This window comes from Sarcophilus harrisii, chromosome 1, assembly GCF_902635505.1.
Source record: "Sarcophilus harrisii chromosome 1, mSarHar1.11, whole genome shotgun sequence".
NCBI classification, from domain to species: domain Eukaryota; kingdom Metazoa; phylum Chordata; class Mammalia; order Dasyuromorphia; family Dasyuridae; genus Sarcophilus; species Sarcophilus harrisii.
In genome coordinates this window covers 475,776,131-475,790,216 of record NC_045426.1, presented here as the reverse complement: position 1 = coordinate 475,790,216, position 14,086 = coordinate 475,776,131, and the positions used below count along the sequence as shown (strand labels likewise).

General features: G+C 30.6%; 1 protein-coding gene across 3 annotated transcripts in view; it reads right to left on the bottom strand.

Moving 5' to 3' along the window:
* Positions 1-14,086, bottom strand: part of PRKDC (protein kinase, DNA-activated, catalytic subunit) — a 153,934-nt gene that overhangs the window by 123,281 nt on the left and 16,567 nt on the right. For all 3 annotated transcript variants that reach the window (XM_023496026.2, XM_023496027.2, XM_031946427.1), the window contains 12 exons: positions 13,754-13,918; positions 13,201-13,369; positions 12,633-12,682; positions 11,291-11,428; positions 9,986-10,138; positions 8,180-8,295; positions 7,542-7,701; positions 3,826-3,912; positions 2,956-3,075; positions 2,522-2,681; positions 1,513-1,619; positions 417-507 (listed from right to left, as the gene is read on the bottom strand). In XM_023496026.2, coding sequence (XP_023351794.1) covers positions 417-507; positions 1,513-1,619; positions 2,522-2,681; positions 2,956-3,075; positions 3,826-3,912; positions 7,542-7,701; positions 8,180-8,295; positions 9,986-10,138; positions 11,291-11,428; positions 12,633-12,682; positions 13,201-13,369; positions 13,754-13,918 — 1,516 coding nt within the window. The remainder of the gene's footprint in view (positions 1-416; positions 508-1,512; positions 1,620-2,521; positions 2,682-2,955; positions 3,076-3,825; positions 3,913-7,541; positions 7,702-8,179; positions 8,296-9,985; positions 10,139-11,290; positions 11,429-12,632; positions 12,683-13,200; positions 13,370-13,753; positions 13,919-14,086) is intronic.

Genomic DNA, 14,086 nt, shown 5'->3' with positions numbered 1-14,086 from the left:
GTTTAGGGAAAGAACAATTTTTTAAACTTTTAAAATATTTATTAACTATCATATATAACTGTGAAGTTCAAATTTTAAAAAGAGATACATATTTATTATATTAACATAGTACTTCCACAAATGTCAAGGAGGGGTTTTAAAAAGCAGATTGAAATTCCTAATTTACCAGAACCAAGGGTGAATTGGTTTAATATGATTTTGTGTAAAAAAACAAAAAACAAAAAAATTGGGAAGGACATATGATAAGAATCTGTCTAAAGATATATATCTTTCATGCAAGCCAATCAAAGCATTTTAATCAACATTAGCTCCTAGTCACAATTTTTAAAAAGAATATGTTAAATGTATGTACCACAAGTAAATTTAGAGGCAACCTTTGAAATTAAATACACCTAGAAGGAACTTAATAGGTTTACCTGTAACAAGATTCCTATTTATTTGTCCTCCTAGAGATCCAAGCACTCGAATCACTTGTGCTCTCACAGCTTCCAAGGACATCTCTGCATCCTTTCATGTTTGCACAAAGATTAGTAAAGGCAATTTTGTGACCATTTAAAAACAAAGATCATTTTAATTAGGGGCATGAATTTTAAAAGAGAAAGAAAGTTATCTAACAATAAAAATACTTTTAGTTCCTTTTACTAGTCATACAATATACACACACACACACACAGAGAATCTCAGTATAGAAAACACAACACTATTTGAGATGTAGCTGGAACAAATATGAGTGTGAAAATTGCATGTTTATTTTTCAAGCATCAGAGGTGGTATCTCTCCACAGAAATATATTAATAACTGCCTAATTCAAAACAAGGTCAAAGCATTTCAATCTGTAGAATTAAAGGAAGAGATTCTTCCTCTTTGTTTCTCCTGTTCCTAGCACAGTGTCTGGCACTTTATAAGGACATAAATATTTGAAAAATGAAAAACAAAGTTTACTGGCTATCAGCCATATAAGAAGTCTACAAATTTGCTTTAATCAATGGCAACCATCTTCTCTACTAGGCTTTTATTTTCTTTAGTATTCTAAGCTCTAGCTTTTGCAGGATTTAAAAACTAAAATGGACAGTATTTTTTTACATCAATCCTTTCCATAATATTTTCAATTATCTAAGATACTATCTTAGGAACAAAACCATTTTTATAACAATGACCATGAGAATAGTTAAGTAATCTTTATATATGAATGAACTTTGGGGGCTGTAACTTTAAAGATGTAAAGTTTAAAACTAGCTAATTAAAGCAGAAAGTCATATTACATTCTCAATTATAATCCATCATATTATGAAAGAAAGTAGAGTATGCACTGAAAAAACAACCAAAATAGTAGTTATTATACAGTATAATCTTATTACCAAAGCTTTAATGAATGAATTGCTGTACTGAATTATTTAATATATTTTGTATATCAGGTTTTGAAATTTACATTTTTTTTCATTTGGAGATTATCGCCAACTCTCATATTCTGATCACTAGAGCTTAAAGTAGAAAAAAAAATAGCTTACTTACTGATAATATGGTCTTTGATTTTTTTAGATGCTTTATTACAACCTTATTAAACCCTTTCTGGGCTGCACGAGAAAGTACTGTGACTTCTTCATTATCCTTGTTATCATCTAATCAAGAAAAGAAAAATTCATTATGAATAAACAAAAATACTTACTGTCTTACACATTGATTGAGGGTACAGCTAAGTAAATTCTGGAGAACAAATGTAATGAAATGTTACTGCACTCTAAGAAATGGCAACTACTCAAAATTCAAGAAAAGTTATATTACTTATAGAAATTAAATTACTTATAAACAGAATAAAGTGAGCAATGCCAATATACCATTTAATTCCATGACCACAATGCTATGTGATATAGTGAAAGGCTTAAGTTAAGAGTCAAAACCCCCATTTCAAATACTGTCCCTACTCACTTCCTCTCCACGTGGCCTTTATCAAATCTACTTAAGTTCTGTGTAACTTAATGTTCTCCAACTATAAAACAAGGGCAGTCAAACTGTATCATTTTTATTTTCCCTTTAAGAGCTCAATCTGTGATACTTAATATAAAGGAATACAATACTGAACAATATCAGAGCAGTGATTTTTTAAAAATTGACTAATGTTGGCTTCAGTGAACTAAATGTGAAAATACCTACCCTCCAAAGGCCCTAAGGAGGGTAGTACAATGTTGGTTCTGGCTATTACTCAATGGACTACTGATATACAAGGAGAAAGCAATAATAAACTACACTTCTTTGTTATAAGGGAGAGTCAAGGGGAGGAGTCAAATAATTGAGAAGTCTCAGCAATATTTTTTAAGTTATCAATAGAAAATTCATTTTAAAAAATTAAAATCTAATTCATGACAGTCTGGTCTAGAACTTAAAAGCCTACTAACTCCCAAGATAGTAATTTTTCTACTATTTTACATTACACTCAAATTAATCTGTTAGAAGAATATTAAAAATGACTACTAAATTCTCTTTTCTAATTTAAATTTTATAAGCACCAATTTTCTTGACTTACCTGATAATGCTGTAGTTTTCAAATAACTGTCAAGGCAAGGTAGAATGTCTTTGTAATATGGCTGAATTGTATGTTTTGGTATGTACAACGACCACTCTTCTAGGGCATTCAGACCTACTTCTGCCAGTGGGGTATAACTTAGGCCCAATTTGAAAGCCATCTGCATATTAATATATACAACAAAGTAAATGTCACAAAGAATCAATAAGAACAAGGAAAAAATTTTAAAATAAGAATTAAAGAAATATTATCAGCTTTGATATGAAAGGTAAATTACCAAGTAGGTCTTTTATTATTACAACATATAAATTCTATAGGAACAAGAACATACAAATTGTACCAAATGGTTAGGATATAGCATTGTGTTTAAAATGGTTCTTTAAAGATTAATAGTCATTAAGGAAAATGTAATTTGATTTATAACAGACACTAACCTGTAATGCAGGTACATAAGCTTTAATATCCAGTTCAATGATGTCATGTGGCAAACACAGTACAAAGTTCAAACAGGAGGCTAACAGTTCATCTTTATATTGCTTCATTTTTATTGATACCTTAAATAAAATAACACTAATTATTCAAATAATAATACTTAAATAAATGTCATCTAAGGACATACTTAAAAGTAAATATTTTTCCTATTTATGGCAGACTTTGTAATAAATTCTAGATCCTCTGCATAAGATTTTAAACTATAAATTTAATACTTATCACAACCAAGTTACTTATTAAAAAAAAAAAAGCTGAAAAGACTATAACATCATAGCTGTAGGGAATCTGACAATTACAAATAAGTAACATCTTTGTTATTTAGAGGATTTGGATACAAAGTATAAATACTTTCATTATAATTGCCAATGATATTTAATATATTCTCATCTGGATTCACAAGTAAATTTTAAAATAATTAACAGAACTCTGTCCTTGGCAATTAGGATTTTTTTCCATACATTGCTAATTTTAAAATAATCTATAACAAAGATAGGAAAATAGCTTTTTAAAAATCTATGATTTTAACAATATCTGCCATCAAGGCAGATCACAATAACTCAGTGAGTTACAGCAAATGAAAAATTTACTATTCAAACCAATTTTGTTATAAATCTCTCTGAATATAATTGAGGGTTCAGATGATAGATATCTATCACCAGTCACACATCTAAAGCCTCTCCAACTGCTAGAATCTGTGAAAGTTTACACTCCACGAGTTTAACCTTTGAGAATTCAGGGTCATTAATTAGTATAACATGTGTGAAACTTTTTATTAATTAGCAAAACATGTGTGAAACTTTTTAAAAAGTTACCTCTTTTCCAAACTTTGCAAATAATGCAAAACAAGAATACTTTTCAGGGTCTTCAGGAGATTTTTTATGGCTCTTTGGACTTAATCCCTGTCAAAATAATGTACAAAACTATGTCATATATAAATAAAATAGCCCAGGAGTTCCCAACTCATAAGAAAGTTACTGCATGTGAACCAATTCATTAAATAACTCAGCATAATAAATAAGAAAATGCAATTTCTGTAGGCTGAATAAATATCTTGCATATACATGTATTACCATTTTTATATGTAAATTCCATTGTAATTAATAAAATACAAATTCATTTAAAAAGACTACTTAATTCACAGTAGTAGCTTTCTATCAATTATATTCTCAAACAAATATATGCAATACAGCTACTACCAGAAAGACAACTATGAACTTTTGGATATTTATGAAGGAATCCTCATACTCTGAAGTCTTAATATATAACCTTGAAGTTGCCATTTTTTTTTTCAAAGAAAGAAAATGATTTTTATTTGTAAACTAAATGAAGTATGCTATCTACTTCTTGATAAAAGAGATGATGAACTCAAGATACAAAATGAGACATTTTTTTAACATGTCTAATAAAGGAAATGTTTGACCATTTTTGTTACAAAGATTTTGGTTTTTTTTTCTCCCTATCCTCCAATCTTCTCTCTACTCTACTCCCACCCCTACCTCTCTGGAGCAATCGAGAAATGGGAGAGAGAAGACAGATTTTTGTTCATTCAAAAAAATTTTACTGTATTTTTGAGGATTTTTGAGGCTGGATAAATACATAAGATCATATTTTTAGAATTTAAAGGGACTTTATGGTTCCATGGTTTCCAACATCTTCATTTAGAGTTAAATTAACTGAGGTCCAGAAATACAAAGACATTTGCCCAACATCTTAACTTCACTAAAATAATTCTTTTCATATGCTTACACTTATACATACTGATCTTTCAATCACTGATCAATTTCTAGGAAGATATAATTTAGTAGAGAAGGGGAAGGTAAAAGGGAATAACCATAAATAACTACTATATGCCACTATATATATATTATTTCATGTGTTCTTCAAAAATCACCATGCAAAGGGAGGTACTATTATTATTCCAGTTTTCCACTTGAGCAAATTGGGAAAGGTAAAGTGCCTCCTTGCTCATGGTCACACAGCCAGTAAGGTCTGAAAATGCATTTGAACTCAGATCTTCATGACTCCAGGACCAATATTCTATCAACATTTACTTATTAAGTACTTAGTATTAGCCAGTTACTGTGCTACATGCTGAGAATTGAAAAACAAAAATGAAACTAAACTAGGACTTTTCTCAAGAAGCTAACAATAGGAGGATGACATTATATATATTCGAAATATATACAAAATTGTTTTGGAAGGGAAAGTATTAGTATGTGAGAGGATATTAGAAAAGACCACTGTGGTTCTGCCACCATGTAGGAAAGGGAACAATATATAATAAGCCTGGGGTTAATAGCCACTGGAATTTACTGAGGAAGGGAATAATACAGTCAGACCTGAATGTATGAAAAAAAACCACCCAGTAACTGTTGAAAGGATGGACTGGCAAGGTGAAGAGGATTAAGATAGGAAAATCACTTACAAGACCTCTGCAACGGTCCAGGTGAAAGGTGATGAGGACCTGGACCAAAGGTGGCTATGTGAAGGGTGAGAGGAGGTCAAACGCAAGAAATGTTAACAGGAGTAAAAAATATCAAATGGACAATTGTATATGTGGGATGAAGGACAATGAGGACTCCAGGATAATTAATCTAGGTGACTAAAAAAATGGTAATGCCCTTGACAGAAAAATTCAATTCCATAAGCATTTATTAAGTAACTACGGGGTGCCAGGCACTATGCTAAGCAATGAGATATAAAGAGTCAAATGAAAATCTCTGCCCTCAAGGAACTTACAATTTAGGAGGGGAGAAGAGGATTTGGAAGAAGAGCAAATTTGAGAAATAGAGGAAGAGGAAAATAATAAGCTCTATTTTGAATATGGACAAGTGCTAGATGTCTGTGGGACATTTAATTTAAAGAGTCTAAAAGGCAGAGGTAACAAGTTCAAGGTGCAGAATGAGATATACATTGTTGGACACAGACGGAGAAGAGGATTTGGAAGAAGAGCAAGTTTGAGAAATAGAGGAAGAGGAAAATAATAAGCTCTATTTTGAATATGGACAAGTGCTAGATGTCTGTGGGACATTTAATTTAAAGAGTCTAAAAGGCAGAAGTAACAAGTTCAAGGTGCAGAATGAGATATACATTGTTGGACACAGACGATTTGGGATTTTTTTTTTTTTTTTTGGCCTAACTATACATATTTGTTACAAGGGTCTTTTCAAGCCTGGAAAGATTTATATGAACTGACGCTCAATGAAGTAAGCAGAACCAAACCTATTGGACATAGTGATAGCAGGATTGTGTAATGATCAACTGTGATAAGAGTTAGCCCTTCTCAATGGTTCCCAAGTGATGCAAAGCAATCCCAATAAACTTAGAACAGAAAACATCATCCATATTCAGAGAGAGAATTATATAGATTGAATGTAGATTGACACATACTATTATCATCTTTTTTCCCCCTTTTCTCCTGATCTTTCCCTTTCGTTCTGATTTTTCTCCCCCGACATGATGCATATAGAAAATAATAATACTAAATAAAAATAAATTTCAGTTGCTTCCTATTACCATTAGAATCAAATACAAACTCCTCCCTTTGGCCAAGCATAAAAACAAATAAAAAAAAAAAAAAACCCACCAAGAAAATCCCCAAAGATCTTTTCAATTTTGCTTTTAAATTGAAGGAGTATAAAAAAGAGAGAGAAAACAAATGTCTACTAATTAAAAACAAAATAAAATGTAGGGAGAAAAAAAAGAGTGTAAGGCTATTTGTGGGCCTGCATATTTTTCCTGTGACTTCTTCATATCTTCTGTACTCAGCAAAGTGCCTGGAATATAATCAGTACTTAATGTGTGCTGACTGATCCCTAATCAACACATAGAGATGTAATAGAGTTCAGTAGAGCTGGCCAGATATATAGATGTAGAGATAATAATATCATGGGAGCTGATAAGTTCTCCAAATAAGAAAGAGAATCCAGAAGAGACCCTGAGATATGGCCACAAGTGGGGCTATGATAAAAATAATACAGCAAAAGAGAGAACCAGAGTTCAGAGAAATGGGAGTTGACCCAGGAGAGAATAATGTAGAAAAACTCCAGAGATAAGAAAAGATTCTGCAGAAAAGCAGTGTAGACTTTGCTACTAACCAGCTCGGAAATTCTAATTTAATGTTTCATGACAAATCTATTTTGTGCCTGGAAGAAAAAAAAATCCACCATAAATGCCAATGGTTAATCCCTGAGGAACATGACAATGAAGCCAAAATAAATTATTACATGTTGGCTAAAATCACTATCAAGCAAAATTACACTTAAGAGAAGATTGCTAAACTAAAAAAACAAAACATGGAATAGTTACATATTACTAAAAATTACACATATACACAAACTGGCTCATCAAAGGAATACTCAGTAGAAATGCTTTACAAAGAAACTAGAACCCAAGCGAAAACTCATGAAATTTTATATTTCATTGTTGTGAATTCTTATTATAATTGAGTGACAATGAATAAAAATAGAATATATGTTAAAATTTTCTGATATCTGTAAAACAATTAAATTCCTTATAAATGTCTCACCTCAAAGTATCTTAATTTTTTGGCATTTCTTATTGCAATAGCAAGTAATTTGTAGAATCCACTAATGAGAGGTAATCGTGTAGATTGTAAAATCAACTCATATCCAAATGAGTATATCCATGGTTCAAAATACTGAATGTGCTTCTCAGGAAGGATTTCTCTGCAAAAAAATAATACATATACGCAAACATGTATATGGGAACATACTTTAGCACAAGTATTTTTTGTCCAAATTTTGAAATTATGAGGGACATAACTTAGAACAAAATCTATTTCATTATATGAGTATGACAATTGACAGGGGAATGTATCTGAGGAAATTATATCACCCTTTCCATTTTAGTACTTCAGCACTATTCTGAACTATAGAAAGAAAAATGGGCTGATACCAAAAAACTGTCCATTCAAATCTTCAAACTTTAGGCTGTTTTAAGTATATTAAATTGTTTATCTTAATGATTAATATTCTAAAATTATTTTAAATAATCAGTTGCAAGGCTCTGGATGCTTGTTATACTACATCATGGCTACTTTTTATAATAGTACTTATCATAATCTATAAATATAAATATACATAATATAAATTTAATAATAGTATTTCACACTTAAACAAGTAGCTAAAAAAAAAAAAAAAATACCTGCAAAACTCCACCAGATTAATGAAGGCAGTAAAATCTTTAGGTTTAGCAGGATGCAAGTTTGCAGTTGGATCTGAGGTTGGAATTACCCATACTCCACTAGCTTCACTCTCATCCTGAAAAATATCATTGTACCATTCATCCAACAAATATTTATTGAGCTCTTACTATATAGAAGGCCCCAAGAAAAACTTGCTTAACAATGAGCTGTCTTTACTTTCTCTGGAACCCTGTTATTGAAAAACTTCTAGTTTCTTAGCTGAATGAAAAACCCAGGGCTACTTCCTTGTCATGAATTATCAAAGTGGGGCTTTAATGAAAAAATATATTACTAAAGAATTTTTTTTAAAAAGGAAAAATATCAAAAAAGCTGAAAGTTAACCATTTAACCACTATAATTTATAGATGAGGCAACTAAAGTCTAATGGAACTAAGTGATTTGCCTAAAAATTCACAAAACCAGTAAACAGCAAAGACAAGACACAACTTAGATCTTCTGAGCCACAATACTTTTCTTCTATTAGGCCATAGTAGAAACAAGAACAATCCTATACTGGGTCTTTTTCTTGGCAGATATAAAGAATCATTCCAATGTACATAAACTTTAAAATACAATAAAGCAAGTCATCAAAAATATTTTACTATAATATACTCTTACATTAAAAACATTCACCAAGATTCAAGGACCATAACTGAGGTTTGAAAGAGTTGCCACTAAATAAAAATGTCATTATTTACCAGAGATTAAGAGGCTATAGTCCAGACTGATCAGAGCTATAATACAAGAGTTTAGCCATTAATAATAAGAACCCTGCAGCTATGATAGAAGATATGATATAAAGAATTAAAAAACAAGCTGCAAACTTTTAATATATTTTTGTCTAAAAAAATTCTCATAATTAGTTACTCTAAATCAAATTAACCTCAAAACATATGTGCTTATTTTCTTTAAACTTCAGCTAACCATGTCATGGTTAAATTTTTCCTCTGAAATCTCCCAATTCCTAACCCAGTAATTTAAAATAACATCTTCTCCCTTTTCTCTTCTCCAAAGATACCTGAGAAGAAAAGACCAAACTACCGCCATGTTGCAACTACTATGCTGCATTTTTCTATGCAAAACTTCCATCCTATCTTAACATCTGGATTTTTCAGAGAACTAAAAATAACAGCATTTTAAGATGTGTGAAATGCTTTGCTCATGCTATATCATTTGATAAATCTATTTTATGCCTAATAAGAATTATTTAGCATCACTTCCTGCTACTGTTAGAACTATCAGACAAATCTGTTGTCAAAAATTTTTCCCATGTTTTTTAACATACAGAATAATAACTTTTAAACAAAATGTTTTCCTCCATATTCAGCTATGCTAAATCTAAGATTTAGTTCATACTAAATAATACCTAAGCTAATATATCACACCACCATGTTTTCAAATATTTCATAATCTAAATATGTGGATATTTTTTCATTTATCAAATGAGATCTGTCATAGTACCTTAAAATGCTATGTAAATGCTAATAGTTTAATTTCTGAATACTCAAATGTTAAGATGTAATAAAAGTTTTGCATCAAAAAATATAACATACAATACAAAATTAATATATAACAAATAATAGCTTGAATTAATATAGCACTTTAAGGTATTATCAAACACTTTCCTCTAAACAACCCTAAAAGGTAGGTGGTGTAAATCTTACTGTCTCCATTTTATTTATGAGGAATAAAGAGAGGGATTATTAGCAGCATGAAGTTACAGTTACAGACAAGGTGCAGGGCTAAAAGGATGGAAAAGTGCTTACCTCCTGATTGCCAACATTCTGCTTTTCTAGTTTAAGATCTAATTTCTCAACAATCTTCAAAATTGACTTTATAAGTTCATCATATAGCAAACGATTCAGAGACTGCAGAGGTGAATTCACCAACAGAAATGTTTCATCTGCTAGAAGAGAGTCCTTTGGAAGAAAGAAAAATAAAGAGAGCCTGAATCCCAAAATGTATGTATGAATACCAAAGAAGTTTTCCATAAATATATAACATGCATTTCCCTTATATAAAAACAAAAGTAATTGAACCTAATCTATTCCACTGATCAACTAGTTTATTTCTTAGCCAATACCAAATGGTTTTAGTAACTATTGCTTTATAATATAGTTTAGATCAGGTACAGTTAGGCCACCTTCATTTGACTTTTTTTTCATTAGTTCCCTTGAAATTCTTGACCTTTTGTTCTTCCAGATGAATTTTGTTATTTTTTCTAGATTATTAAAATAGTTTCTTGGGAGTCTGAATGATATAGCACTACATAAACAGATTAGTTTAGGTAGTATTGTCATCTTTATTATATTTGCTCGACCTATATAAATGCAATAAGTACTTTAATTGAGAAAATGGAAATAAGTTAAAATATTACTTTTTAAAAGTAGGACTGAACATTTTTCATTACTTCTTTTTGAAATTTATTATTTTAAATTTAGGATCATTCCAAATTGTCTGTTATTCTAAATCATCAACAAAAATAAACACCCAAATTTAAATTTAAATATAAAATCAAACATAAAGACAAAGTTCAAATTATTTAAAATTTGTTTACCTTTAAAATTTATTATTTTCATTAAAAATTTTAAAATAGTATCCTTGCTTGATATGCCCCTTTTAGGGCATAATTTTCTTATTTTTTACCCCTTCAAATTTTGTCAGCTCTCTATTACTTTTCACTAATGATATTTTCTAGCTATGAAGCCTAAATATCATCTTAAATTAGTAGGAAATCATCATTTCATCTTTTTCCCTAATGGAACACCACAACAAAAAACACCAGCATTTACTTCTCACACTAACCATTGCACTATGGAATTTTTGGAAGTCTTCAATGAGACAAGACATATAAAGGAAATACTATTAGTGAAAGACAAGATAAAGTAATCAAGATAAATCTGGAGAGGCAACAGAATATGAATTGAGAAAGAAAAACACAAAGCACTTACTAATTTAATACTGTACTCAGGCTGGCCAAAATGGCTCATTAATCTTATTAATATTTATCTATAAGCTCAAAATTGCTAAAACAAAAAAGATTCTTTTCATGGTTTCAATGTCATTTTTACCTTCATTTGATCACAGCTCAGTAGATTTCGGAAAAGATCTAAATAGTCCTTACATGTAGGTACTTTCCATTTTCCTGTTTTAACCTCCCCAGATGAAGGATACTCTTCAGACTCAGAAACCTCTTTACCAAAGGCCTCCTAAAAAGAAAATTATATATTTGTGTCATTTACTACAGAATCATATTAATAAGTATTGGAAGAAGCAATTATAAACATGTAACTGAATACAATCTTTCCAACAAACTTTAATAAAATCATTGTATATCATACAGAGAGATATGAACTAGGTTACAGTTCTATTGGGAAAATTGGAAAAAGCTAAAGAAATAGAACTAAAAAGCATTGATTAATCAATCAGTGCTATCCCAGAAGGAGGCCTTAGTGAAATAATCTAGGTGTTTATCCTTTGCCTTATTCTGTTAAACGTATTTAATCAATTGTTCAGATAAAGGTATAGATATACTTGTTAATTTTGCAGATGACAAGGAACTGAAAGGAACAGCTAACACAATAGATAAAAGAAAAAGGTTGCAAAAAGATTTCAAGAAACTAAAATGATAGGCTGTTTAGATAAAATTTAATAAGAATAAGCATAAAATCCTAAATTTACAGTCAAAAAAAAAAAAAAATCACAACTCTTAAGTGGGATGAGTAGAAAGAGAAAAGAAAGCCGTTTGGATGAAATATTTTCATGTGTTGGTCAAGAATTTTCCAAAAAGCCTAATTTTTATGTGGGGTAAAAATGTCTTTATAGTAAGCATGAAGTTATTGTTTGATACTTTCCAACACATCACAAATGTGCCCCATTATTCAAAATGTCATACAATTTTTTAGCCTAAGTTATAGTTAATAATTAACAAAAAGCATAAGCTTCCCATAAGCATCTTTTCAACAAAATCGTTTTACCAGTGTTGTATGGCAGTAAGATCTAGACTACTCCTGCCTTTGAAAAACGAAAAAATGAGTGAACATCAAAGACCACCGGAAAAAGACTAGATGAATGGCTGCAACATACAACCAATGAGCAAATGTAAAGAACAAGAATAAGACATTATTAAGGAATTGTATGACACAAAGAGAAATGAACTGATCAAGTGGTAATAAGATAAAAGGGGTAATATGTAAGTGGCCAGAATGTTTCACTGTGTTATCACAAAATCAAAAGAAAGCAAAGACCTCCTCCAGTACACTGACTGAACACCCTGTGTGGCAAACTTCTGGGAGAACATAAATGAGGAAAGAAAGAATTGCATCGCTGAAGGGAACCCCCCAAATGATCAAAGGTCACATATTTGAGAGTTTCCAGAAACTAATATTTAAAAATATGTGTTTCACAATTTACCTTTTGAAGGATGACTGGTTTGGAACATACTCTGATTAAGCCCTGATGCACTAAAAAATAAATAAAACATTTTAAAAGATCAAAACATCTATAAAGTCAACAAACAATACCATTTTTGAGATACAAATCTATTTTCCTATTTCACTTTAATCATTACCAACATTTTCAATCAGAGAATATATTGTAAGTTCTTTTTGTTAATAATATTGGTCTGTTATATGAGATTACACTAAGCTTCTTGAGGGCAGAAACTTAACTTTTTATTCCCTTGAATTCTTGTATATTGCTGTGCACATAGGAGATATTTAACAAATATTTGTTGTTTAACTTATTCTATGAAATAGCAATGTAGCCTTAAACAAGAAATAGAGTCTGCGTAATCTGTTCTACAAATAATTAATGACACACAAAAGTTCATTGAAGCTCTCTAACTGGGAAACTGGTTTGTTTTTTTATTGAAAAATACATACACACATCTAAAAGTGTGTGTGTGTGTGTGTGTATGTATATAAGATTTCTCATAATCATAAAAAAAAAAAAAAAAGGAAAATAAATAGCCAAAACTTACCCACAGTACTAATAAAATTCCAGAGGATTGGTCCCTTTTCTGCCAAAGCGAGAAAAACTTTTATTATAGCTCGGCAACAGATTGTTTGCATTTTAATACTGTACTGTGGAAAATTGTCTATTTGAACCACTATTAGACGCTCAAGAACTGGAGTGTACACCTCAGGAACCTACAAAAGATAGAGGAATTCAGCTAATAGAAAACTTTAAAATTAAGTTAAGTAAAATAGTTGATTACAGTCAAATAATTCAAACTTTAAGGTAATTCAAGATAGGATTAGCCAAATACAATTTTTATTCCTCTAGGTTTTATTTCTGTCATTGTGATTATTGAAAGCAAAATAAATTTTTCTGACAAGTCTTATTCTACTAAAAGAATCAATTTTTTTTTTAAGATACACAAAGTAACTGGAAGTTTACAAAAAAGCTTGGTGAGTACATGGTGGCTGTCTTCAAATATCTAAATGGCCTTTATCTGGAAGAGGGATTAGACTTGTTCTGCTTGGACTGAGAAGACATGACTGAATATCAACAACAATAAATAGTTCACTTACAGTATCAAGGTGAAGCAAGATGCTTGCAATAGATTGGAGAAAACTTGGGAGCTGGTACATGTGGTCATCTATAGTATCTGTTTCAGTGAGGAACATTTGCTTACAGCGCTGAATGAGCTCAATATACATGAAGTCAACATCCTTTGCATTTATAGATTTACAAGGCTTTAATGAGAATAAAAATAAAAAATTAGTATTTATTAACCTTCTTATATTCTTGGGGTATTATATTTAATATACTCTATGAATTACAGAAACATATTACCACAACCTGAAGATTGCCAAATTTAGTAATATGTAGAAAGACCCCCCCCCATTTAAAATCAGTTAACT